Source organism: Aedes aegypti, chromosome 3 (genome assembly GCF_002204515.2).
Source record: "Aedes aegypti strain LVP_AGWG chromosome 3, AaegL5.0 Primary Assembly, whole genome shotgun sequence".
NCBI classification, from domain to species: Eukaryota; Metazoa; Arthropoda; class Insecta; order Diptera; family Culicidae; genus Aedes; species Aedes aegypti.
Genome location: NC_035109.1, coordinates 135,580,849 through 135,608,679, shown reverse-complemented (window position 1 = coordinate 135,608,679; position 27,831 = coordinate 135,580,849). Strand labels below are relative to the sequence as shown.

The 27,831-nt window shown below is 38.5% G+C and overlaps 2 protein-coding genes across 3 annotated transcripts in view; both read left to right on the top strand.

The window, feature by feature from the left end:
* LOC5571457 (protein IWS1 homolog) overlaps nucleotides 1-16,719 on the top strand; it is a 38,908-nt gene extending 22,189 nt beyond the window's left edge. Inside the window, exons 3-6 of the mRNA XM_001659659.2 lie at nucleotides 14,620-14,993; nucleotides 15,053-15,221; nucleotides 15,706-15,974; nucleotides 16,037-16,719. Of these exons, the coding sequence (XP_001659709.2) occupies nucleotides 14,620-14,993; nucleotides 15,053-15,221; nucleotides 15,706-15,974; nucleotides 16,037-16,218 (994 nt within the window). The 3' untranslated portion in view covers nucleotides 16,219-16,719. The remainder of the gene's footprint in view (nucleotides 1-14,619; nucleotides 14,994-15,052; nucleotides 15,222-15,705; nucleotides 15,975-16,036) is intronic.
* Nucleotides 16,720-26,776: 10,057 nt separating this feature from the next.
* The window catches only part of LOC5571462 (WSCD family member AAEL009094), a 115,957-nt gene continuing 114,902 nt past the window's right edge, over nucleotides 26,777-27,831 (top strand). Inside the window, exon 1 of one of the 2 annotated variants that reach the window (XM_021854143.1) lies at nucleotides 26,777-27,250. The gene's annotated coding sequence lies outside the window, so the exon portion shown is untranslated. Of the gene's footprint in view, nucleotides 27,478-27,831 lie in introns of both variants that reach the window. The other variant, XM_021854142.1, reaches the window with a different exon arrangement.

Below are 27,831 nucleotides of genomic sequence, written 5' to 3'. Positions count from 1 at the left end.
CGGAAAACCATTTTCAGACATTATCTGCCAAAGCTCATTTCTTTTCACTGAGTCGTACGCCGCCTTGAAATCAATAAACAGATGGTGAGTCTGCAAGTTATACTCCCGGAATTTGTCTAGGATCATTCGCAAGCTAAACATCTGGTCCGTTGTCGAACGGCCCTCACGAAAACCAGCTTGGTATTCGCCGACGAAGGACTCCTCGAGCGGTCTCAGTCTGCTAAACAGGATGCGCGACAGAATTTTGTATGCCGAATTCAGCAGGGTAATTCCTCTGTAATTGGCACACTCCAGTCTGTGCCCTTTCTTGTAGATAGGGCGGATGAGGCCATCCAACCAGCCGGTGGGCAATTCTTCGTCCTCCCATACCTTCAGAAGTACTCGGTGGATCGACTGGTAAAGCTGCTCGCTTCCGTGCTTGAGAAGCTCGACCGGGATCTCGTCCTTCCCAGCAGCCTTACAGTTCTTCAGCTCGCTGATAGCCTTTTTAACCTCTCCTATGGTCGGTGGGTCCACAGCTTGATCGTCATCATCTATGTTCATCCTGTTCCTCGCTACATTTCCATTATCACCGTTCAACAATTGCTGGAAGTGCTCCTTCCACCTGGCAGCCACCGCCGTTTTATCGGTCAGCAAATTCCCTTCTCGGTCATTGCACATGGCGGGCACTGGTACGGTGTTGTGCCGCGCACCATTGACCGTTGCATAAAATCTCCGCATATCATTTCGGTTCATGCTTTCTTGTGCGTCAGCTACCACACTTTCTTCGTGCTGCCTTTTCTTTCTGCGGTGGATTCGCTTTTCTTCGGCTCTCGCTGCCCTGTACCGCTCTCTGTTCTGTCGGGTACCGGCCACAAGCATACGGCTTCTGGCAACATTCTTCATGTCTGTCACCCTCTGGCACTCTTCATCGAACCAGTCGTTCCGTCTTCGTCGTTGACCAGTGCCGATCACTTCCCGCGCCGTTGTTGTCACAGCTTCGTGGATAGGGTCCCACAGGCTGTCGACGTCCCCAGCAACGTTGACTCTTCCCAACTTCTCGTCTAGTTGCTGACGGTACTGCGCAGCTACCCCATCAGTCGACAAGCGTTGTATATTGAAGCGTAGCGTTCTGTGCGTTGCGGAACTCGTGACGCTGGATAACCGCGCCCGAATTTTAGCTACAACGAGATAATGATCCGAGTCGATATTAGGGCCTCGGAAGGTCCTGACATCAATGACATCTGAGAAATGTCGCCCATCAACCAGCACGTGGTCTATTTGGGAGCAGGCATCGCCACTCGGGTGTCGCCAGGTGTGTTTGCGGATATTCTTTCGTGCGAAGTAGGTACTGCTGATTGCCATCCCTCTAGCAGCAGCGAAGGTTACTAGCCGCAGGCCATTATCATTGGTAACGGAATGAAGGCTTTCCGTTCCAATAACGGGTCGGAAGAAATCTTCTTTCCCGATCTGCGCATTTGCGTCGCCAATGACTATCTTGACGTCTTGTTTTGGGCACTCTCCGTAGGCCTTATCCAGGCTCTCATAGAACTCATCCTTCATGTCATCGGGCTTATCGTTCGTTGGCGCATATATGCTGATCAGGCTGTAGTTGAAGAACTTGCCCCTCATTCTCAACACACAGATTCGGTCGCTTACCGGTTTCCACCGAATAATTCGCTTCATCTGCTTCCCAATCACTATGAAGCCAACTCCACGTTCTGCTCTGTCGCCACCGCTGTAGTAGATGTGGTACTTGAATGAAGTGTTGGCGATGGGGTCCACCGCTCGGAATTCGCGTTCTCCGGTTCTCGGCCAGCGTATTTCCTGGATAGCTGCCACGTTCACGCCGACATTCCGCAGTTCACGAGCAAGGAGCCCAACACGCGCGGGTTCATTCAAAGTTCTCACGTTCCAAGATCCAACTTTCCAATCGTTGTCCTTTATTCGTTGCCGGGTCTGTTGCCGTAAAATCAATCCGTTTGCTCTACTTTTGCCTTTCTTGGTTGGTGAAGAGTCTTCGATAGGCCACCTAACCAGGGTTGCGCTACCTACATCGTGCTAGAGGGGCTGCCTCCTCGATGCTGACACGATACAGCATCGTCCGCTTGTTCTTTACATGATGACCACGGTCATAGCCATCACAACCATCCACCTTTATCAGGGCTTTGGACCTGTAGCTCTGGTTCTCAATAGTTTCAAGTTCTTTCGGACATGCTACTATGGTGAGCCGTCATGCGCTAGCGGTGTTTCTTGACCATTTCTTCCGCAGAAATTTTTACTTTTCTTGAGCGGAACAGCATACTTAGCTTAACGGTTTATGATGGCGGTCAGTTGGTAAAATAGCTGATGGCGCTTTAAGTAGTTCAACCTCACTACTGTTTACAAAAGCCAAGTCGAGCAATCTGACGTTGGAATTACGCACGTTACAAATCTGCAGTAGTCCAGTAGCGATCATGTTTTCAGCAAAAGAAAGCTCTTGCTCAGTCGAGGCATTTGTCGGAATGTAGGAGTTCACGTCGTCATCGTATGACCATAGTAAATGTGACAGATTGTAGTCACCAACAATCACTACAGAATCGCCGAAACTTGTTTTGTTGATAATTTGCTCAACACAGTCGGAATGTGCGGCATATTTACCGGGATTGCTGTTGGGTCTCAAATAGATTCCACAAACATAGACGGATTTGTTCGTCGCGGATACTTTTACAGCAACCTGTTCCAACGAGTCAGATCTGTCCAGCTGAACAGCCATGCTAGCAACAGACTTCTTGACAGCGATGAGTGTTCCCCCTCCTCTTTGGAAACGACTAGTCATACTGCTTCGGTCGCATCGATAGATGTTATAGTCGGACGACAGTTCAGTGTTCCTCACATCCTTGCGAAGCCACGTTTCCGTCGGCACGATAACGTCATAGTCACTAGAAGCGGTCAGTAAGTGAAAATCGTTAGTTTTCGTACGACTTCCGCCGACGTTTTGGTAGTAAATATGGATTTTTTCATTATTACAATGACAATTTTGATACTATCACGAGTTACTCCTGTGGGTAAATATCTTTGCAGCTTACGTGAATGATTTGAAATATGCACTTCAACAAATCCTAATAATTATTAACCCTTTCCTTCCCATGGTAGCACAGGTGATCCACCACTTTCCATTGGTCGTATATAAACTGGACAAGTTAGATCATATCCATTTATTCACCACATGTTCAAATACGTTTCATGAAGCAATGTAGGGGAAGGGGTGGTAAAATGAACACCTTAAGGATATCATCGTGTTTCTGATAGAAAAACGAGAAATTTGTATAGTTCTATCCCACAACCTCAAAAATAGGGATGTTATCTATATCAGCGACATGAATTCAGGCTGAAATAGCTAAATTTTCACATATTTTTATCGCTGACAAAAAAGGATGCAAATGTTCATTTTACCTGCACTATGTGGGTAAAATGAACAGCTGTTGGTGGTAAAATGAACATCATGCAAAAAATGTGAGCAAAACAAATATTTTTGAAAATTTGCATTGCATATCCGAAAATGTATCCTTTAAGGATTGTAACCCATTCAAAAAGAAATCTAAAAGTATTAAATTTGACATCATATCATAACGATATTCACCTCACTGAAAAACCTCAAGACCTCTGGGCTAAAAGTTACGTCAATTCTTATTTTCAAACGTGGTTTTCTTAAATCTTAGTTTTTGTTGATATTTTCACTTCAATTCACCGCCGTATTAATTCGAACACTCCGATTTATGCTCTAAATCGTCCGTGCGTGATAGAAATTCATTGAAATTTGTTTTTTCTCGGTTAAGGCAAGGTGTTCATTTTACCACCCCTGTTCATTTTTCCACCACTTCCCCTAAAAAGTTTCATCAAAAATAATCACTTGGATTGTTAGTTGAAGCACAACAACCGAAGTAAAGTCGGAATTTTTTCAAATTTAAATATAGAGGATTTTTAGAATTTTACGTTCAGTAATATAAACATTACTTTCACCAAACAAAAATAAAAACAAGCTCTATTGAATTATTCTTCCAAGATCCAATTGAGTTCTCATTATATGTTCTACATAAAACTATTGATTTTGCGGATAATTATGTGGATCACTAGTGATCCATTGGGAACATAACAACTTTAGGGTCAATTCTGTTCTAACATATTAGCATCGATCTGCATGACTTCATGGTTGCTCTTTACAGAACACAGCTAGGAATCAGGCAATATTACATAAGATTTTTTCATCATTTACTGGATGTAGGGGGAAGTCCTCTATGCCCGGACAGTTTGAATTTTTCAAAAACGAATAAATATATTAAGATTTGAGTATTCCAGAATTATATCAAACCACATTTTAGCAGTGTAGCCCCAAATGTTTCTTATAATTTAAGCTGAATTGTCTCCGTACGTTGACTTCAGTAAGTTTTGCATCAATCACAATGCAGAATTTATTAGAAAATGTTGAATTTCAAAGACAAGCAACATTTTTTGTAAACCATTGCAAGTCCTCTATGGCCGGACAGTGAAAATGTTAACCTAATAACTGGGATCTTATTTATAATTCGCTTTTTCATAAATGTAGGGCACAAAAAACAAACAACAATAAAAATAAAGCATAAACAACAAAACTTTCGGTCCTTGGAGGCCTTATAGAGTGCTGTAAATATGATGCTTTTAAGACAAATGAGCGCACGAGAAGCAGCCATAAGATGAGATGTAGGCTGCCCATAACTGCATATTTGTAACATTCGACAAAAGTAGGCATTGAGTAAATGGAATACCAAGTGTTCATTTTATGGCAGTATGGGAGGAGACTAAAGTTTCTAAAAACTCCACCATGAACTCAAAAGTGCTTATTTGAGGCTGATATTTGTACAACTCATATCGCATACTAGGTGAATTGTCAGAAAATAATTCTGATAGAAATTTCATTGCTATCACATTACTAGGCCCATTAATAATCTCAATGTGACTGTTATGCGGTTATAATTACCAATGTGACAAAACAACTTGGTATTTTTTTCGAATTTTCTAGAACAATCTCACATATTTCAGTAAGTTGATCGAAAGTATTTATCATTTGATGACTCTCCATGGTATTAACTCCATTTTGTCAAAAATGTCGAATGTGACTGTTTTGCAGTTATGGGCAGTAGGGGAAGTGGTGGAAAAATGAACAGGGGTGGTAAAATGAACACCTTGCCTTAACCGAGAAAAAACAAATTTCAATGAATTTCTATCACGCACGGACGATTTAGAGCATAAATCGGAGTGTTCGGATTAATACGGAGGGGAATTGAAGTAAAAATAACAACAAAAACTAAGATTTAAGAAAACCACGTTTGAAAATAAGAATTGACGTAACTTTTAGCCCAGAGGTCTTGAGGTTTTTCAGTGAGGTGAATATCGTTATGATATGATGTCAAATTTAATACTTTTAGATTTCTTTTTGAATGGGTTACAATCCTTAAAGGATACATTTTCGGATATGCAATGCAAATTTTCAAAAATATTTGTTTTGCTCACATTTTTTGCATGATGTTCATTTTACCACTAACAGCTGTTCATTTTACCCACATAGTGCAGGTAAAATGAACATTTGCATCCTTTTTTTTTCAGCGATAAAAATATGTAAAAATTTAGCTATTTCAGCCTGAATTCATGTCGCTTATATAGATAACATCCCTATTTTTGAGGTTGTGGGATAGAACTATACAAATTCCTCGTTTTTCTATCAGAAACACGATGATATCCTTAAGGTGTTCATTTTACCACCCCTTCCCCTACAGTCATCTCTCCATAATTCGATAATGAAGGGATCATCGATTTAGGGAGGTATCGTGTTACAGAATACTAAAACAGTGAAAATATGCGATTCAAGGGACCATCGAGGTAGCCATGAACACCAAATTTTACTATGGTTCTCTTACTAGATGTTGAGATACGGAGGTCGAGTAAGGGAGGCTTGACTGTACCTAAGAGCACACTTCAACCTTCGAGTTGACAAAGGAATTGTGAAGAACTATAAACGAGTTGAATTCTCGGAAGACATTTTCATCTGAATACGAGCAACCGCTTATGCAACATAGACTGAGAATCAATCCATGGCGCTGATCAAGAAGCAGTTTATGGAATTGACCTATGATCTCGCTAATATGCTTCATACGCTGTACATCATGCAAAGATTGAACCCACAAGGCTTGTGCTGACATACGAAGCACCCCTTGGCCTTTCTGTGGGTTTGGTGTAACCTTTGATGGTGAAAATCATAGTGTCCGAGCATAGAGGGCACATTTCAGTGCACACCATTTTTGGTATTGCTGTGTGCGTTTGAAATGCAAATATCAAATGCGGGAACACCAAACGCGATAAGATTTTCCACAAGAAATGCGATGTCAAAGATACATTTTTCTTGCTAGGTCGGCGATGATTTGTATGATCGTTGCTAGGTGTCCTTTGATTGTTTTGTGTTACCGCATTTGGAGGACGTTTAGTGAAGATTTGCACCTCAAAGGCAAACAGCAATACATAATGTAAACCATCATAAAAATGAATTTTTGTTCTCATGTGAGTTTTAACTTAAAATATTGTGATTTTTTTATACTGTACAAAAATTAACGGTAAAACTAATGTAGATTTTGAAATATTACCAAAAAATAACAGGCATGTTGTATGTGTATAACAACAGTGCTGTAAAGAAGCACTTTCCAGCGCTGATTTTTTTGTAGGAAAAGTAGGCCGTTATGACGTTTATTTCATTGATTAAAAGTAGGCTTATGGACTTATGCACGAGTTCACTATTTGACGTTTGAGCAGTGCCGTGTTCTTTATGAGACCATGACAACGAGTGAATATGGCACCGCTCAAACGTCAAATTAGTAAACTCGTGCATTGGTCCATTTGTATTTTTAGCGGTGCCGTGTTATTTAAGTGGCCATAGCAACGAGTGAATTCAGCACCGCTCAAACGTCAAATTCACTAGTTCCCATGGTCACGTAAATAACACAGCACCGCTCAAACGTCAACGGGGCAACTTGTACATTGGCCCATTACAAAAGGTTAGTGTTGTGAGAAACTCAAATTCTCATAACTCATGATTGAAAACTTAGCAGTCAAAAAATCATGGATGAGTTGGCTCGAGCCATGGGGCTCTGCACTGTTTTGATTTTGCGTGGGATTTTGACATTTACTGGCCTTGTTGTTTACAAATTTTGTGAAGGAGTGAAAGAGAGAGAAAGATTTTTGTGCAGAGCCCCATAGGGCGCTTGCAGCAAACAAAAGTGTGCCCAACGGCCCCCTTTGATTTTGCCGGGTAACGGTTTGAAACGAAAAACACGTTACGAAACGTTTCCCGGCAAAATCAAATGGGTTCGTTGGCCACACTAAAGGCTGCAAGTGCCCTTTCACTCATTGTTTGACTCATTATCTCGTATTTGCACAGTTGATTCACACAAAGCAATGATTTCTTGTTAGTCTGGTAGAATTATGGCAATCCTTTCTATCGCAAACAACAACATTCGTTTATCAAAACTTTTTAACGGGCTTTACAACTGAATCATTTTTGACGCCTTTTTTTTTTGTTTTTGCAAGGGGGAAATCGGCAAACAGACCCCCTGAGAAGGTAACTCAGGGAGTGCGGCGATGACACACCAACGACGACCCGCTAAAACCAGCCCATGTATGTACTGTGATAGAGCAATTATGTTTGAATTGCCCAAGTAGTGTACAGTGCGTCGACATTGCCCTTGGTCTAAAACCCTTATCTCCCCGGAACCACCTTACGGCATTTCTTCGGGGAGGGGATTATTGACGCCTTGAGAGTATTTGAGTGATTTTGCATGAAAAACTTTTAACGGATCCTCCACCTGAATGCAGCCGTTTTATGATAAATTATGAACCGTCAACCCCTGTGATCTTGGCCAGGGAATTCTGATAAAATTCTTGAGAAAATCACGAGACATGCATACAGTAATCCGAACATCAATACTTGTCTTAACGTTCAACGCTCCGTCATTGTAATCATCGTCATCATCGAAATTTCAGCAGCAGTTTTTCTATTCAAAACTGAAGTTTGTCTGAAGAAAATGTGTTCACTGTGTTTTGGTTGGAGAATAGAATACAGTGAACATATTTTCATATAAACTTTCATGATTTTGAACGAAAAAACTGCTTTTGAAAATCCCCAAATTGATGACGGATCCTGCCCTCTTAAGGCGAAGTAGGCCGTTATTGAAATCTGTACGCGTCGTTGACGATTGTTGCTAATTCATCTTACGATTTAGAATCAAAGAAAATCAGTTGGTTTTGCATTGACTCAGCTGAAAAGGTATCAGCATACTTTATGCATGTTAGCGCGTACAGTGATACATTTTCAAGTCATTATAAACTATCAAGACTGAGTTTTATGCAAATGCAAGCTGAAAAGTCATAATTGTTCCCAAAACGAATGACGGGCTACTTAGCCTTAATGTTACAAGGAATTCCCAAAAAACAGTCTTAGCAATATTCTTAGAAAACTGTATGGTCTGATTCTGCGAGGAAACAAACTTTTGTATTCTGGTACCTGCTAGCAGGGCTGGTAGCAACTCTCTTTTCAGAGACTCGGCAAGACTCTAAAAAGTCTATTTTTGATGGAAGGTCTTTAAAGCCTCGTGTTTTAACCAAAATGGTCTCTTAAGTCATTATTTTCCATCTCCTTGCATTGATCTTTATTCGAAATGCCCAACACAGAGGCTACGCTGAAAATTTTCCAGTATTTCGTTTAGAGATTTTCCACCAATGCCAGTTTTCTATCGATATTTATAGTAGCTGCTTTAGCAGCAACAAGAAAACTCCTAAAGGGTTATTCCAGAGATTCTATTGCAAGAGTCACGACAAAAAGTCCTCGGGGAGTTCATACGTCGAGTTTTCCAGTTATTGCTTCAGCCATTTCCATATGAAATCCTGTGTGGAATCTGTTACTCCAGAAAATATGTTGGGAACTCTTTCAGGAATACTTAAATAAATTTGTCCTGGAATTCATCATTAATTTCAGTTTTTCTAATTTGAGGTTTCACATTACCTACAGCAATTATTCTGACCATTTCTACACAAGTTTCTCAAGAGATCCTGTTCAATATTTTTCTAGAAATGCCTCCAAAAAATCCTGCAGGGTTTAATTCAGGGATTCAATTGATTATTTTTCAAAAAATATATAAGCAATTCATCAAGAAAACCCTCCAAGACTTCCTCAGAAGTTAGAGAATTTTTCAGAGATCCTCACAAGAGTTCATCAAGAATTTTTACAATCATTTCATCAGAGAATACTATTGGATTTGTTTTAGCAATACTTTCCTGTGTTTTTTTTTTTCAAGGATTTATTCAATAACTAGTGATTCCGGCAAACTTCGTCTTTATGGGTTTAAAACTTTAGAAACTTTATGGATTGTCCCATACAAAATGACAGTTTCGTTCACTCTCGTTTTTCTGACTTTCCCGGTGAATATCTTCAGATTTTTATACACACAAACACGTCGGAAGCCTTGGCGAAGAAAACAGAGAAAGAATCATCCAATTCCGTTAATCCGTTCGTAAGTTATTTCGTGACATACAAACACCAATCCATTTTTATTTATATAGATAGATAGATAGAAGATAGATATTCTAAAAATGTCCTTTTCGATTCCAACATGAATATATCAAACATTGTTGCCGGACTTTCTGAAGAATTCATAAGAAGAATCTCTGGAGTAATTTCTAACTGTATGCCTGAGGAAAAAATTGGCTTTTGGTAATCATGTTGCGTACACTCGAGCTCGATTTTGCGCACGGGGTCATATACAGTATTGGACAAAACATTTGCAACTTTTTCGATTTTCCATACAAAATGACCAACTTTGATAAGCTAGATCTCAGTTATTTATGGACCGATTCGAATGAAACTTTCACAAAACATCAGATATAACTTGAATTTTAACATATATTTTTGAATAATTTTTCCAATCACGAGTTTATAAGTAATAACGGTTTGACTAAAGTGTAATTTTCGACGAAAAATTCAAAACTTTTTATCTCAAAATCTGATAGCCCTACACAAAAACTGTCTTCAGCAAACTTATTTATCTCGTCAAAATCTACAACTTTGCTGAAGATACCATGAAGCTATTCCTTCAATATGTTAAGTTATGTCAATTATAAAAAATCGTCAAAAAATTCACTTTAGTCAAACCGTTACTGCTTTTCAACTTGTGATTGGAAAAATCACTCAAAAATATATGTTAAAATTCAAGTTATGTCTAATATTCTGTGAAAATTTCATTCAAATCGGTCCATAAATAACTGAGATATAGTTTATCAAAGTTGGTCATTTTGTATGGAAAATCGTAAAAGTTGCAAATGTTTTGTCCAATACTGTACGCCTAATACCTTCAGGGCCGTTGGGGGACCACTTATCGTCCACGTACGGACTTGAAATATTTACCTGTCTTTTTTTTCTTATCAAAACGAGCCCTTTACAATGACGAACTTATAACATTTCGCATTTTCGAATAATACGGGACGGCCTAGTGCAGAACTACTTGGGCACTTCCATGATTCACTTTGGTATGGGGGGTTTTTCTCAGCCGAATTGTCTGAAAATTCGTAAGAAAAAGCTATTCATGCGCTCCACTGAATTCAAATCACATTAAAAGAGAAACCTCGAAATCTGAGCCAAAAATATTAACATTTAGAGGTGGCGCAGGCGTCTTGAAGGTGAATTTTCAAGTTATAAAAAATGACCTTCAGTGAAATAAACATAACTTTGTTATTTTCCAACCAATTTCAATACTGTTAGCATCATTGTCTTCAAAATTAAATTTGTATAACATAGAATTTGTCTAAAATCAAAACTAGTCTTAGTTTAAAATACTTTTACACATTTTTTTTCTCATTTTACTAAAAATTTCAACTTAGTTGGACCATAACTTCTTGAATACTCAATCGATTTCGAATCTTTTTACATGTTTTCGAAGCAAATTTAGTTGTTTTCAAACTGTTCATACAACACATTTTTCTAAAAAAAATGTTTTGACTAAGTTTTTCACCAACAACTATCCAAAAACATGATTTTTTAATGAAAAAATCAAATTTCTTTTGATTATTTAAGTTTTTTTGCCGGAAATTGCATTTTTTCTATAAAACTTAAATTTATAAAGCATCTTGCTTTACTACGAGTTGAAAAGTGCATATATTTTTTAACGCATGCAAACATATTTTTGTTTCAAAATTAATTAAAAATTGTTGCAAAGTCCTTCTCAAAGGTTTAACAAATGAAAAAAAAAACAGTTTCAGCTTTAGAGATTATATATAACTGGCAAAAATTAAAAAAAAAACTGGCATTTTTCGTTAAAAAATCATGTTTTTGTGCAGTTTTTGCTGAATAACTTGGTCAAGACATTTTTTTAGTGAAATGTGTTGTATGAAAGGTTTGAAAACAATTGAAATAGCTTCAAAAACATGTAAAAAGATTTGGAATCGGTTGAGTAATCATGAAGTTATGGTCAATCAAAGTTGAGATTTTTAGTAAAATGAGGAAAAATTTGGAATAAATTACTTTTAAATTAAACTTGTTTTGATTTTAGACAAATTTGATGTACTACAAAGTTTTTGTAAATTTAAGTTTGAAGGTATTGATACTAAAAGTTTTAAAATCGCTTGAAAACTAATAAAGTTGTGTTTACTTCACTGAAGTTTTTTTTTATAACTTGAAAATTCACCTTCAAGACGCTTGCGCCACCCCTAAATGTTAACATTTTTGGCTCAGATTTTGAGGTTTCTCTTTTAATGTGATTTGAATTCAGTTCTTGGTTTTGAGAACTTTTGAAAAATAAGCCGCACCCTAATACGCATGTATGGTGTTGTCGCTTTCTCTTCCAACACAGACGTCGTGACGTCAGTTGCGCGCGCTTTCTTGATTCTCGCAAACCGCGCCATGGGCAATTTATCTCTCGGGTGCACAAAGTGGAGTGTACAAGATTTTACCTATACAACGCTAGAGTAAAGTGGGGCAAAAGTTCGAGTGAGGCAAGAGTTTCTTTTTAAGATTCAATTTAAAACAAAACCTATAAATGACATGGTGGTTCGAATGTTATTCAAGTAAGAGACTTTCACTACAAATATCATAAAAATAAATTGAGATTTGGAAAAGTTATGACTATTTGTTGTTTTTTGACATTAAAATTGTAATATTTGAACGAACTTTTAGTGCATTTAACCAAATAAAGATAAAATCTGACTCGACTTTTTATGTTTGGGCGTATCTAGGCCTATCATAAGGATGCTTTGAGGTGTATTGGTTTCTGCATAAATGCTTGGAAACAATTTTTGGCCCATAGTGGGGCAAAAGTTCGAATCAGCGGGGCAAAAGTTCGACTCATGTATAAACTCACGAAAAAAAATTGAAAATTGCCTTAAATCCAAGTATTATCTTAAAATTTAGTGAAACTAGCCCGATCGTGCGAAAAATGTTACCAAAATATTAAATTTTCAATTAGTTTTGCGAAAAACTGCTATTTTTGGGTATATTACAATTAATTCTGTTTTGGGCAATTTTTTGATGAACATTTAGGGTATATTTTTCAGCAAATATAAGTTTACGGTTGGTTCAAAATATGCCTGTCATAAAGGTATCGATATTTTGTGTTTCAGCCAGTAAACTTTTGCCCCACACTAGATTCGAACTCTTGCCCCACCGGTAGGGCAAAAGTTCGTTTAAGTCAGTCAATGTTGTAACTTTTATAACTAAAAATGGGTAAATATTTTGACACAAGTTTGTTCGGCAAAATTATAGCCAATATGTTGAAGGTTCACTGTGTGGTATTTGTTTTGCTTCATCTGCTATTGTTTACCTGGAAACTTTGATTATTCCACTAAGGTAGAACTTTTACCCCACCTTACTCTACTGTTGGTCTAGGAATGCCAATACAAATGCACATTCCTGCTGTGTTTATACACGCTTTTTTTTTATTCTCAATTTTACTTATATACTAATTTGTAGCTCATTTCGCCATTGGGCATCACTAGAGCGAGGATCAATTCGACTGTTGTACTACAGCACAACGCCTAAAAATGCATACTATTCTATTACCTAATCTATTTTTGGATCTGAAGCTACGCTGCCTCTTTGTACTCTCTACTTTTCGCAGGTAGATCGAAGAGCACGCAGGGATGCTTTTCTCAGTCCAAGAGAGGTCCATTTGTTCATAGCCGTAGTCAATTGCCGTCTTAATCCGGGTACAGTTGAGCGTTTGCTCAGAGGAGGGTCAAGATGTCAGTCCGATTTCAGACTGCCGTGATGTTGGACGGATGGGCTCGTGTTGTTCTTGAGCGGACTGACGAATTTTTTTGATGAGGGGGCTGGGAATCAAACCCATGACCATCCGCGTATGAAGCGAACGTGCAGCCAACTACGCCACATTGCCTCCCATAATATACACGCTATTCTCGTACACAAAAGAGAGTACCTACCAAGACTGGTTCATTGTACTCTGTAGTTGTCTTGTTTGCTTTGCTGTTTTCGTTTGCTGGTTAAGCAAGCCCATGAGAGGGAGAATCAAACGGTGAAGACTTGGTTTGTTCACTGAGGGCGATGTACAGATCGGACTCGATTATCCGGACTCCGGAGCAGGCATTGAAGATGCGAGCGAGCAATCAGGGAAAATGACTCGTTGATACCAGTTACACACTGCTTTCTAAAATTACCCTGGTCCGTTTTTGGGAGATACCATATTACCGAACTATTTCCGTTTAACCAAAAGAAAGTAATATCGGGAAGGTTAACAATAAGATAAAGAGAAGTGCTGCATTATTTTACTCCAAAATACAATTACCATTTGATGCTTTCAAATTAGCCAAAAAGTTTCAATTTGCCAATAAGATCAAATGATTTTTTATTGATGAGCGACGACGATCACATGCGGCTCTGAAGATGAACATCAAAGTTCACTGATCGGTGTTGCTCACGGTCTATCTCTGTAATGAGCATCAAGTTAGCATAAAATCGTCCGATTTTTGCTCATGAACTGAACTTTTTCAATGCCTGATCCGGAGTATCGATTTTTTTCTCACTCCGAATAATCGAATCAATAAAAACTAAATAAAATCTGCGATAAAAGAACTTTATTTATTTTCTTTGTTTTATTTTTCTGATGCAGTGGTGTAGTCAGAAATTATTTCTAGGAACATTGGAGGTCTTGAGAAGAAAAATATTTTTTGACCGGCATACACAAAAAAAAACTCCTTTATCGAACCCTCGTTTTCTTACCTACGTCCAAAACTGCTAAACCATTCATATTGTATATTGCAATACTTAATAATCTCAAAATTATGCATGGAAACTGAAAAACAAGAATGTCAAAAAATAAATTCCGGATAATCGAGTCCAACCTGTACCAATTAGCCAAAGAACATTTTGATTTTCAAATAACTGCATATTACGAATGTTGCAAGTATTGGGAACTAGGTATAACATATATTTTTGTTTTATCAGTTTGAAATTTTTAACTTTGTAGTGCCCCATAGGACGAGCCGCCACCCTTTTTTGATTCTATTTTCATCTATTTTTCAAGATACTCAATCGCTACCAGCCTTGCTTCTAACATTTTTTCCCCTGAATTACAGTCCGTTTGGTGCATGGAGCAGTTCCTCCAGCGACGATGAATTCATCCCGAACGACATCTATTTCGGGACACCGGATCGGGTATTTACAGCCACTACAAAAATACGATGTCAGCGTCAGAAGATGCTAAACGATCGTTACTCGAAACAGAGCAAAACGAATCGATCCAACAAGCGGAAATATGGTGAAGAACCAGACGCAGACCAACGACGGAAGCAGAAGCAAAAGCTTGAAGAAATTTCCCGTCTCAATCTACCCACTTATCAGCAGCAACAGCTGCAAACCCTGCTAAGGAAGAAGAAAAAGAACCGACCCGATCGGTTCTACGACAAATCACAGGACATTCCCAATGATATCTACTTTGGAAATGTGAATGGTATGGAAAAAATGAAATGAGTGTCCTCTGTTCCTAATCGTAATAAGTTATCATTCCAGTTCCTCTCCATATTTTGCATGGTTTTGGGGATAGTTCATCGGATGAAGAGCGGAGGGGTGGAAATATCTGGAGGACGTCGCAACCAAGTACTAGCAGCACTAGCAGGAGTGCGAAGTATCAATCAAGTAGCAAAACTTATAAGAAAGCTTCGTCATCTTCCAGTTATAAGTAAGTAGAATTGTGCTCGGTAATCTTCCTTGTGTTTTGGGGTCTTCTTATTCTTCTTCTTCCTGGCATTACGTCCTCACTGGGGCTTAGTGGTCAATGAGCACTGCAACAGTTATAAACTGAGAGCTTTCTTTGCGAAAGTGGCCATTTTCGCATTCCTACATCGTGTGGCAAGTACGATGATACCTTATGCCCAGGCAAGTCAAGGAAATTTTCTTCACGAAAGGATCCTGGACCGACCGGGAATCGAACCTAGACAGCTTTAGCATGGCTTTGTTTTGTAGCCGCTGACTCTAACCACTCAGCTAAGGAAGGTCCCCTTTGTTTTGAGATCATTTTTAGCCAATCGAGGGATAGACATACATTACGATAGGTCACGGTTTTTATATAGGTAGAGTCTCAACTTTTGATACAAGGATGAATGAAAATAGGATTAAGAATGATTTTTAGGAGCTTATCATTCACCTGAAATATTCATTTGCAGATCGCCACACAGTCCCAGCAATGATCGGTCGGTGCAAGCGATGAAGGAGTACTTGAAAATCGCTGGATTCAAGAACGTGAAGTTCCACAAACTATGGGAAGGTTGCAAATCAAATCAGGAACGGGCCAATGCCATTCTACGTCTTATGCAGGAAAAGGGCTTGGAAGGGGAGCCCACCATAGCGAAGTGTCGTGAGCTGCGCAAGCAACTGCAAATGGAGCGAGAGGCCCAAGTGCTGGACACTAGTTTGATCATCGATTCGGGCGAAGGTAATATATTGCGATCATGGTAAATTGATTGTTTGCTGATTTTTTTTGCGTTTTCTCCACAGGTCGGATAACACGAAGAAGTGCAAGAAATACGCAAAACCAGCTATCCCCGGGTCCACCCTTAGACCCCAATGCACCCTCAACGTCGGGTCTTTCGCAACCTCCGGCTGTTCCGCCGGAAAGTTTGGAGACATTGAATCGCATCCGGAATGTGATCGATCCGGACTCCGACGGGGAAGAGTAATCCACGATGTACACATAGGTAGAAGATTTCGATCGTATTCCTTGGCCATACAAAATTTTAACTGAGCAAGTCAACAGCAGTAGTGATTGAATTGTAATTATGATTGAAATCATAGAATGTTTCAATTTTCTTTTGCAGGACATCAATTTTCAATGATTTACAAAATATGCGCTGTTTTCTCCAAGAGAACGCATAAAGATTTTATTTCCATAGATTCACATTATAATTTTATGATGATAGTTTCCTACAAACAGATTATTTCCACAAACACTATTATTGAAAGTTTAAACCATAGAATATGTTATACACAAATTAGCACCGTATATTAAGAAATGAAAATTGTAAATGCTTAGAATACATTGTGGAATCAAAAGTCACTCTCATTAGAATAGGGAAACCGAAATAAGTCAGAGAAAACAAATTTTACAAGCAGATAGAATCGATATATGTATAATAGCTTGAACATAAATTTAAATAAAACTTGGCTTTTCGAAATGTGCAGAGTTGTGTTCGCTTTATTACAATTACTTCAGCCAATACGACCATGTGATGATAGTGCCGTTTCTCTGCGCGGCAGATCTCCTAATAGCACCCTTGAGTGCAATGCTGCCCCTATTTGGACAACAGTGCCATGTCTAAAAACGAGAAATTGTCTAAAAACAGTCTCTTGTCTAAAAACGAGGTATTGAAATGTGGAAACAATACCGCTCAATTTTGTTTTATTTCAGCAAGTTGGGTTGTTGGGTTCACGAACAAGCTTAATATTTTTTAATTTAACGATCAACGCTCCATCATCGTAATCATCATCATCGAAACTTCAAAAGCAGTTTTTCTGTTCAAAACTAAAAATTAATCGCTGAAAATTTGTTCACTGTGTTTCAGTTGGAGAATACTAGAGATGTACCGAATATTCGGCCGGCCGAATATTCGGGCCGAACATCTCGATTATTTTGATTTTGCCGAATATTCGGTCTGCCGATTAATAAAATCTGTTATTCGGCCGAATAGGCCGAATAGTGACCGAATAGTAACAAAATTAAATAATTAAGAAAAGTTAAAAAATCAAAGAATTTATTCAAATGATGATACATTAAAATTTTCGTTTCATGCATTCTATGAAAGGACTTTGATGCCAAATATTAAAAAAATGTGAGAATTTCTCCGATCTATGGCATTAAGGAAAGTGGCGAACACTTCTTTTGAACTGGAACAAAAACAAAATCAAACGCTCCCGAGCGTCAGAGCACTAGTTTACTCGCATCTGTCGGCTTCCGAGTAACTGAGGCTAAAAGTGATTCGCGAACGTGTTCGGAGCTGTTCAGAGTCATATTGTGCTTTTGGGAAAAAAAGCTGCTTCCCCTCCGAGAATTATAGTTTTCAAGGGCTTTTGACTACAAACTAGTAGTTTACTGTCGATATGATGGTTATACAATTATTTTGTCTGTCAAAACCATAATATATCACACCTTGCTCGGTTACTCGCGAGTAAACGCTCCCGAGCTTGTTGCTACTTCTTTTGACATATTCTCCCGAGCAGACGGGTGTGGACTTACTCACACCTAGCCAGTTCCCGAGTCTATGATGTTTGTTATGCGTTGGTATACACTCGTGAGCTGCTTCGTGATGCGAACTTTTCCAGCACTGAAGGTGACTACGGTGCTGCTCAATACATAAGGCATTCTCTGCAAATGAGCCTTAAGCTAACATTATAAGCTTTGCTAATTGTGCAAATATTTCGCTAGGCATAAATCAACAGACAAACATAGGTTTCAACACCAACCAAATCTATGCGATGACAAACATTTGTTTGGCACTGTATCAATCCATGCCAAATATTTGCCATAGTGAACTGATAGCTTTATAATCGTTTTTCTGGGGCTGTAAGGAACCACTAGACTAAATAGTTTGACGCGTATGGACTCAATGCTTTTAATTTTAACCGTTAACATATATTAGCACTTTCCATTCTTTCGATATTGTTTGGTTTGAGACACCTGCTCATGTTCTTCCTTTTAGCATAATAAATGGTTCCAATTTCTTTGAAACACTTCCTAAAGTCGGATGAGAAATCTAGTAACGTATATTGGGTTATATTTTAACAAAACATGAGATGGATAAAAAGTGCTAGCAATAGAATATAAATCCCTTACTTAAGAAATACGAAAGATCTTTGAAATTTACTGTTTTTATGATTTCTACAAATTGGTTTCAAAAGCTCAAGAGGACGATCATTCATTTTCATTCATAATCCGTTCAAATTTTCACCGTAGAAGCTTTCCCTACTTAAGCAAACTCGTTTTTTTCTTTATCCAGGATTAAAAATATAGTTTTAGAGAAATTAGACGGTTTTATTCGGCCGAATATTAGGATTTTTTGGCCGAATATTAGGTCATTATTCGGCCGAATGTTCGGCCTAATATTCGTTTGGCCGAATAATAATTTTCCAACTATTCGGTATTCGGCCGAAGGCCGAATAGTGCTATTCGGTACATCTCTAGAGAATACAATACAGTGAACACATTTTCCAGTAAATTTTCTTGATCTTGAACGAAAAAAGCTTTTGAAAATTACGAAATCAATGACGGATCTTGTCCTTTTAAATTGAAAATTTGCCTAAGAAATCTATAAAAATCATAGTGAAACTGTAATGCGCATATATACAATATAACCCAAGTAACCACTAGCCCGTTATTTTGCCTTTTTGGGCTAATAAGGCTATTGCACCGCCAATGTGAGGCATATCAGCTCTATAATAGCCACGCAGGGCGAGAAGTGTTTACTTGGGAATTTACCAATATATTTGCATACAAGTTCAATTGTGTTCGTCGTCTCGTTCGACAGCTGCTTTTAAAACACTGGTTGTTGCATTTGCTATTTATGTTCTTCGGCCGTAAAAATTCAGTTATTATAGTACAGTCAACTCTTCATAGCTCAATATTGAGGCGACCATCGCGTTAGGGAGATAACGTATTAAAGAACACATAATCAGGGCAGCTGTGGTTCAAGGGACCACCAAGGTATTCATGAAAATCCACATTTACTATGATGCTACTCGATATCGAGATACGGAATATCATGTTACGGAGAGTTGACTGTATGTCCATGGATGACTCACCCGATATAAAAATCAGAGGGGGTTGTGTACAAGACACGACCGCTTGACGTTAACTACGCCATATTATGTACTGTGCGGTGCGCGATTATTTATTGTGACGGCGATCTTGAAAACTCCTTAAAACGCTAGTAGGGTAGAAGCACCGGTTTTGGCCATATGGCAGTTGTAGCCATAGGGGATTATACACCGTTTTACATAGCCAATCAGCATGAAACCTTTTGTGTTCAGTAGATCACATTCACATGATAGAGCTACATTCATTTACTCCTCCAAATTGATTTAAAGCATAAGAAAAACAATTCCTTTTCCTTATAATTTTAACTCCCATACACCTAATTTGGCCACTCTCATGAGAAATCAAGGCGTAACCCTCTGGGAGATTCGAAGGGACTCGAAAGTGTCCCTGATACTCGGACTCCGCACATCACTCGCTCCATCGTTGCCTTGATCAATCTTATCAGTTTGTCCGGGAAACCGTATTGGTGCATAATTTGCCATAGCACTTCTCGATCGATTGTATCATAGGCCAATTAAAAAGGAAGAAGGTGCTTCGAACTACCATACCGAAAGAGGCTGTAAAGTTGACGCATCGTTGGCCGCTGTCGTGAATACAGCGTCCAGATTGTTCCGCCTGATCACCGGTCAGTACATCTCTTCTCGTCCTAGCTGTGCGTTCTTGTCACCAACAACAATTTTCACGTCACGCGCCGAGCATCCGTCATATTGTGCATCCGAGTAATCGCTGCAACGTCGCTCAACTGTTGCGTCGCTGGACTGCGGACGTTTTGGTCGCGTGAAGTAGTTGAACGAAGTTTGTGTTCGTTCTTGCTTTTGTCTACACTGACAATACTCCACTGCACTGTGACGTCACGCATCAATTTTGACAGGTACTGGTCCTGTTGTTTACAGTTTGGACTTAGTACTTTTTTCGAATCATTCTTAATTTCGTGAAAGTTTGCTGCGAGGAGAGGTCAAATCCACTGCAGATACCCACAGATCGTATTATTCTATCTTCCTACCGTGGAAAATCGTCACCATCAGCATGCTGGTGATAGAAATGCGAAGATGAAAAAATGATGGAAAAAACGACTAAGTCCGAAACGTAAACAACAGGACCAGCAGCTGTCAAATAAGTGAGGTTAGGCTCGTCATATGCAGCGCTCTATATATCTGCTCCAGCTGCGCGTAAAGTCTCCTGTTCGTCGTTGGGTCTCCCTTCGTGTGGACAGTGTATGTTGATGATGCTGTAGTTGAAGAAACGGCCCTTTGTCCTCCCTCATCTTGCACATCCTTACGTTGATCGGTTACCACCCGATAACGCGTTGCCGCATCTTGCCTAACACTATGAAGCCAGTTCCTAGCTCGTGTGTAGATGCCCACTTTTCCACACCTTCCGTCCAATCCATCACAGTTCCTGCAGTTCTACGATATCCTATTTACGGGAATGTAGTTCATCATAGATTAACCTGCGAAACCAAGTAATCCTTATTTCATCGCGTGGGCCTTTGCCGATTGTTCCGGGTCGTATTTTCTCCTATGAGCAATTCTCGTTATCGTTGGAATTCCAATTTTATGTCACTGATCGCTAGTGTATGGTAAGCTAAACGGTGGTTCTTTCGGTTTTCTCAAATTGGTGGCCTCGTACCGCACGTCAAAGCGGTCTATGAACGACTTTAAGAACTTAACAAAACGCAAATTTTCATGCAAAAAAAAAAAGATGATATCTATTTTAGTTCAAAAGTTATTAAAGTTTTTCTGTTTAAAATCCTTTGTTTTTCAAGGCATTTTATTAGAGTTACAAAAATAACACATCTGTAATTTTTTGATATAATAACCCCGAGGAATTCTCTGGAAAAAAATCCTGCAAGGAATGCTGGAAAGAATTGATGGATAAACTCCTTTAGGAATCCCAAGACGAATGCCTCGTAGGATCCCAGGAAGAATCTTTGAAGCGAATACTGGAGAAATTATTTATTAAATAAATTATTGAAGATTCCCTAGAAGAACCCCCGATGGATAACTTGGAAGAACTTTACAGGAATGGTGGAATCCCGTCTCGGTGTTTTTAGTGAATTCTTTCGCAGTACTTCTTGTTGAATCCCTGAAGGCTTACTGGCATAGTCTTTCGATGAGTTCTTGATGGAATCTCTGGAGGAATTTCTTGCAGAAATTCTGGGTAGAATCACTGTAAGAATTCCTAGAGTAAATCTCTGCATGTGCATCTAAAGAAATCTGTGGAGGAATCCCTAGAAAATCACTAAAAGAATCACTGGAGGATTTTTGATAGGAGCAATTCCTGGTGGATTTTTTTTATGGAATTCATGTAGTAATTTCTTGGGAGGGATTCCTTGAGCAATCTCTTTAAGAATATTTAAAGAAATTCCTGGTGGAATCTCAGAAAATATTTTTTTTTTAGGAATTCCTGAAGTTTTACTGGAGGGATTATCAAATGAATTAGAGGATTTTTGTGCAATTCATAAAGGAACAATCACAGGGAATCAGCGTGGAATCTCTAATATGACCCATGGATTGCTGGAAAAATTTCAAAGTAGAATAAATTGAGGAAACAACTAACACTGTTTGATGAAATTCCCATATCGATGACTGTTTAGAATATTCCCTGACAGAGTTTTGCCGGAATAATTCGTGCGAATTATAACAGAAATTCTTTATCAATATCCATTTCATCCGGTACTTGAGTTTTGAAAGTTCTGCTCTTCCTTATTGTCCATAAATCGTAGAAATATCCCCCCCGAAGAAATATAGTGCTGCTGCAACGAACTTTGACAGTCGGTCAAACGATTGCATCAACAAAAATCCGTTTAACCTACATTGTCTTTTTGTCACCTTTAAATCGTCACCGAAAAAACTGAGAAATTCACCGAAAGCTATTTTTATTGTAAGAATGTTAAGGAAGGTATGGGACATTGGATTTTCAAACTTTTTTGAAATCTGAACCGCCCTATTGAGGCATTTTAAAAAGCACAAATTTTGTAAAATTAGTAAGCCAAAGATTCCGATTTTTTGTTTACTATCTAGGCAGATGCAAAAATTAATTTTCTGTTACTTCCACAGGGTGTCTACTACCTGGAAAAACCTGGAAAACCTGGAATTCTCAGGGAATTTCATCCAACCTGGAAAAAACCTGGAGTTCTCAGGGAATTTCAGCTACACTCAGGGAAATTATTTTGAAACAGTAATAAATGGTAGAATATGTCGTTTTTCTGACACAAAATCTCTCCAATCAAAACATTTTTCGCCTGCGCCGCTGTTCAAACGCTAGTTGTTCAATCCTTCTAAAAATTATAATTATTCAGCATAAAAAAATTAAGACAAGTAATTATAACTTAAGATTACCAAATTGATGAAAGCCAGCACAGTTCCTGTTGGGTGTTGTTCATTAGCAGTTGAACAAAAAAAAAATACAAAAATGTTTTTTCGCCTTTTGTACAAAAATAATAAACATCGTAGTAAAAGAGTAAACATTACAACAGCCACGAAAAATAGTACATTTCTCAGGTAAACATTTTTGTTTTTCAGAGTCGTGATCACCATTTTAATGCGAGTCTCTCGTTTCTATTTTAATAAAAATATCTCTAAAGTCTTTTTTTTAATCTGCTTGCAGTTAATCCTGGTGTAAAATGCTAAAAGCTCCAGAGGGTTTATGGACAAAAGGTCGAAAGACAAAAGGTCGAAAGGACAAAACGTCGAAATTTTTCCTTCTTTGAAAAAATATTTTCGACCTTTCGTCCCTTCTTTTTTGTTCTTCGACCTTTTGTCCATTCGACCTTTTATCTTTCGACCTTATGTCCTTTCGACTTTTTGTCTTTCAGCCTTTTTACATAGATTCGCTCTAGAGAAACCTACAAAGCCTATTAAGCGACTATTCCGCAAGTTCTTAAAATGAAACATCACGGAATCCAAAGATGGCCGGCACAATGGCCAACTTTTGCCCCTACTCACGTTTTCGAAGGCATTAAACTGGAGAAATAGTTGGAAAACTCTTCTGATCATCTGCATCTGCATCTGCTTATTGATGTAACATTATTTGGAGATTCTTTTTTTAATATTCTAGGAAGAATTTTATCAAAAAGGTCTATCAGGTGAAGATGCATCGAAGACAAACCATGAATTTTCAAAAGCACAAATCGAGAGAACCAGACAACCGTTTGTGCTGAAAATTTTGCGCACTGGTTACTCGCTGGAGATGACCAATCGATTAAATTTTCAGAGCGAATGGTTGTTAGGTTCTCTAGTTTTGTGCTCATGAAAATTCAAGATTTGGCTTGGATGCATCAGAGATCCTAGTAGGAATTCAGCAAGACGCACTTAGAACTCACTCAAGTTTCATCTGAGGTTACTCCAGGATTGTCTTCCGAAGTTCAATGCCGATTTTTCAATAGTTTTCTCCAGAACAATCTAAAAAATATCCTTAAAATTTCGCCGGATGATTAACTTGAGAAATATAAAAAAGGGGAGTTCCGGAAGGAATTTGGAATTCTTGACGATGCTCTAAACGGGAATGCTCTAAACAAAACGCTCTCAAGAAAAAATATTGTGAGTACGTCGCAGGTGTCCATACATTTGACTCCCCTAGGTTATCAAATTTTGTCTTTTAAATAGTAGTCAGTAGTTAGGTTATCAAATTTTGAAAACTACCAGAGCTCTGAAGAGCCAAATTGTTATATTAGAAACCAAGATCAAACCAACAATCCAAAAATCAAAATACCAAGATTGAAAGGCTCTTGGCGGACCATATTATCTGTAAAAATAATTTTACCCCCCCAAATCGAATATTAAATAAACACGAATTAAATCGAAAATCCATACATTTGACTCCCATTTTAAGGAAAATAATTTTTTTTTCTTAAGAGCAAAAAGACTATTTTTTCATATTTGACTTTGATTATTAAAGGCACTTCTAGATCATGTTTATCATTCAGGATTTTCGTGGCAATTAAATAAAAATCACCAATTTTTTCGAATTGTATTTTTTCCATGTTAAGAACAAAAAAGATAATTGTTTTTATGTGAAGTGAAAAATACTTTGAAATTTATTAGATAAGATTTTCAAATGATCTTTTAAAAAAGTTTTTAATCATCTAAAATTAATTATTCATATATGTTGGGGTATTTCTTTAACCTTAAATTATTGTTTGAAACCTGGAAATGTCAGGGAATTTCATTTCAGTAAATGAGTAGTTCCAAGACCACCTGGAAGGCGGGTAAAAATATTCAGAGTACAAACAAATAAAATACATGGGTACATGGGTCGAACTTTTGCCCCGCTGATTCGAACTTTTACCCTACTATGAACCAAAAATTGTTTCCAACCATTTATGCAAAAACTAATACACCTCAAAGCATCCTTATGATAGGCCTAGTAACGCCCTTACATACAATATTTAAAAAGATTTTATCTTTCTTTGATTCCATGCAACGAAAGTTTGACCAAAAATTACAATATTTACGTCGAAAAACAACAAACAGCTATAACTTTTCCATATCTCAATTGATTTTAATAATATATGGAGTGAATGTCGCGAATTGCATTCGAACCACTATAACATTTATAAGTTTTGTTTTGAATTGAGTTAGAAATCTTGAAAAGAAACTCTTGCCCCACTTGAACTTTTGCCCCACTTTACTCTGATAGAAGCCAAAAGTCTGGAGGCCTGACATTTTTATAGAAAAACGACCAATGCGTACTTTTTTCTGTCCAGCATTGTACATCGTGGATTCCTATAACGCACCCTGACCATGTAGTAGAAGACGTGGCTGAGCTCTTGAAAATTTAAAATAAGACTTCTATCTGTTTTCACCAAATCATAATTTTGTAGATTTCTGCATAAAATCAGTTAACCCCTCTAACGGCAGTTTCATTTTTTTTCGCAAAATTCAAATTCAAATCGTTATAACTTTTTTACTTGTTTTTAATTATGAATCGTGGTTTACGGCTAACCAGCCGAGTGGAAGTTTAACAACTACCGAAAAGCTAAACATTACATATAATTTGCAATTGGATTAGATGGACAAATTGATGTGAAGATTTGCGAAAAAGTTACACGTCTTCTCAGTGAGAATCGAACTCACGACTCCCCGATCTCTAGTTGGGGCGCGTTACCACTACGCCATGGGAGGACTCATGAACGCAGAAGTTAACCTGAATTCGATTTCAGCTCAAGAAGAATTAGATGCCCATCCAAACACAACGCTTTCTATATATATCCAATGCCTAGCCCGAGTGCGCATTGTTTTTTTAGGTATAGGAATAGCACACTACACTATTATTGAGCTGAAATCAAATTCAGGTTAACTTCTGCGTTCATGAGTCCTCTCATGACGTAGTGGTAACGCGCCCCAACTAGAGATCGGGGAGTCGTGAGTTCGATTCTCACTGAGAAGACGTGTAACTTTTTCGCAAATCTTCACATCAATTTGTCCATCTAATCCAATTGCAAATTATATGTAATGTTTAGCTTTTCGGTAGTTGTTATAACTTTTTTGTTTTTCAATATTTTTTTCACAAGCTCTCAACAAACTCTTCTAGTTTCAGGATCTGTGTCGATATTGATCATTGGTCATCTGGTTTTGAAGATTTGCAAAATTCCTTGGGGGACCGACCCGTAACTAGAACCCCCCGTTAATTTCTCAGGCTACAGAATTTTAATCACATTCGGATATTCACTCTTCGAAACAATACATTAATGAGAGTATGTTGTGAAAAAATGAAGCAATTTCGTGCAGCCGTCTTTAAGTAATGACCATTTAAGTTTCTGGAACCACGCTGGCCAAATAAAGATCTTAAAAACTTCAAAAAACATCATATCGTAATTTTCAGATATCTCCAAGAATACTGAACCGATTTGTATGATTTTTTCAGAGAAGCTCCTTATTACCTGGCATTATATAGCCCATATTTTATTTTTTTGATAAATTGATCAAGAACAAAATGGCCGCCAAAGACATTTTATATGGAAAATGTCGGTCCCCCAAGGAACATCGGAATAACTTTAAAACCAGATCACCAATAATGAATTTCGACACGGATTCCTAAACTAGAAGAGTTGTTTGAGAACTTGTGAAAAAATGGTGCAAAAATATTGAAAAACAAAAAAGTTATAACGATTTGAATTTGAATTTTGCCGTAAAAAATTAAGCTGCCGGTAGAGGGGTTAATGTAGCGCGCTTTGCTATTACTTGTCAAAACCTGAGTACGGCTCTGCTACCACCCACTGGCACTGATGTATGCGTGCAGCCCACCGACCGTGGAAAACCTACTCTCGCTTTGAATACAAATCGAGAGAGAGCGCATAATTTGTTAGCTCTCGCATACAAAACTGCTTCGCCCTTGTTGTTGGTAGCATTAGAATCGTGGTGCTGTTTTTGTTATGCGATTGAACACCAACAGCATGTGGACTAGCAGAACCGAAAGGACTCCCCTGCTGCCATACCATGGCGAAATCGCGCCACGAGTTTCGCAATCCACCGATTCGGAGTCCGAGCGGCCAAATCTAGAGTTCAGTCGATTCTCTCCGTTCCCGGTGGCAACACGCGAAAAACTAGAGCACAAAAGGCACGATTGGTGTCGGGCGCGTCGTGGAAAATTCGTGTCACACTTCTAGATCTAGAGCCATGGTGGAGCAGATTTGCACCAGCCATTGAAGCAGAATACAGCAAAAAAAAATAAGCTCCTCTGAAAAAGGCATTGGTGTCTCAGCGGGTGTCTCGTGTCGGGTGTGTGTGTGTTAGTGGGACTGGCAGGGTTTTCCCAGTTTTCCGTTCTTCACATTTTCCAGTGTGCGGTTCTGTGTGTTTCGTAAGAAGTTTTTTTGCTTTTATTCCACGTCGGTGGTCGTCGGTGCGAGAAAAGAACAAACGAAACAAGGATAGAGAGTCAACCTATACGAGGCCAAGGTGTGTGTGGGGGAGAGTGTTAATTTTGTCACGGTCAAGCGTCGGCGGGAGCAAACGCCCCCTCCTAGAGTAGTAATTGTGATCTATTGTAGTGTAATTAATTAAACGTAAATAAATAGTTATACGCACAGAAGATACCTCGGAAAGCATCGCATTTTCTTCTGGATTGATTAGCGTTGATTTCGCAACAGTTCCGCGAATTTCGCCCTCCAGGTGGAGTCAACTAGGTGCGTATTGTAAGATCAACACCTTAAATAAAGGGATATGAGGCGACGCGGGTAGGAGGTGGTGCTAATGCACAATGAGTAACACACATGAACGCGCTTTTGCTAACCAGCATGATACAAGGGATGAAACGAGATTTTCGTAGATCCGTCGCCGAATGTCCTCCCATGGCAGCCGATTTCGTTGCTTAATGGCTGTGATGAATGGGAGTGCTTTGGCTTTTTGTTTTTTTTCGGGTGTTAGGGAGCAATTGGAGTGTGGGAATTTTGGATCCATGTTTGCCAAAGTGACTGAAAGATGTTGCTGTGTCATTGTGTTTTATGCGTACATAAAGTTTTATTTATGTGTGGACCGTG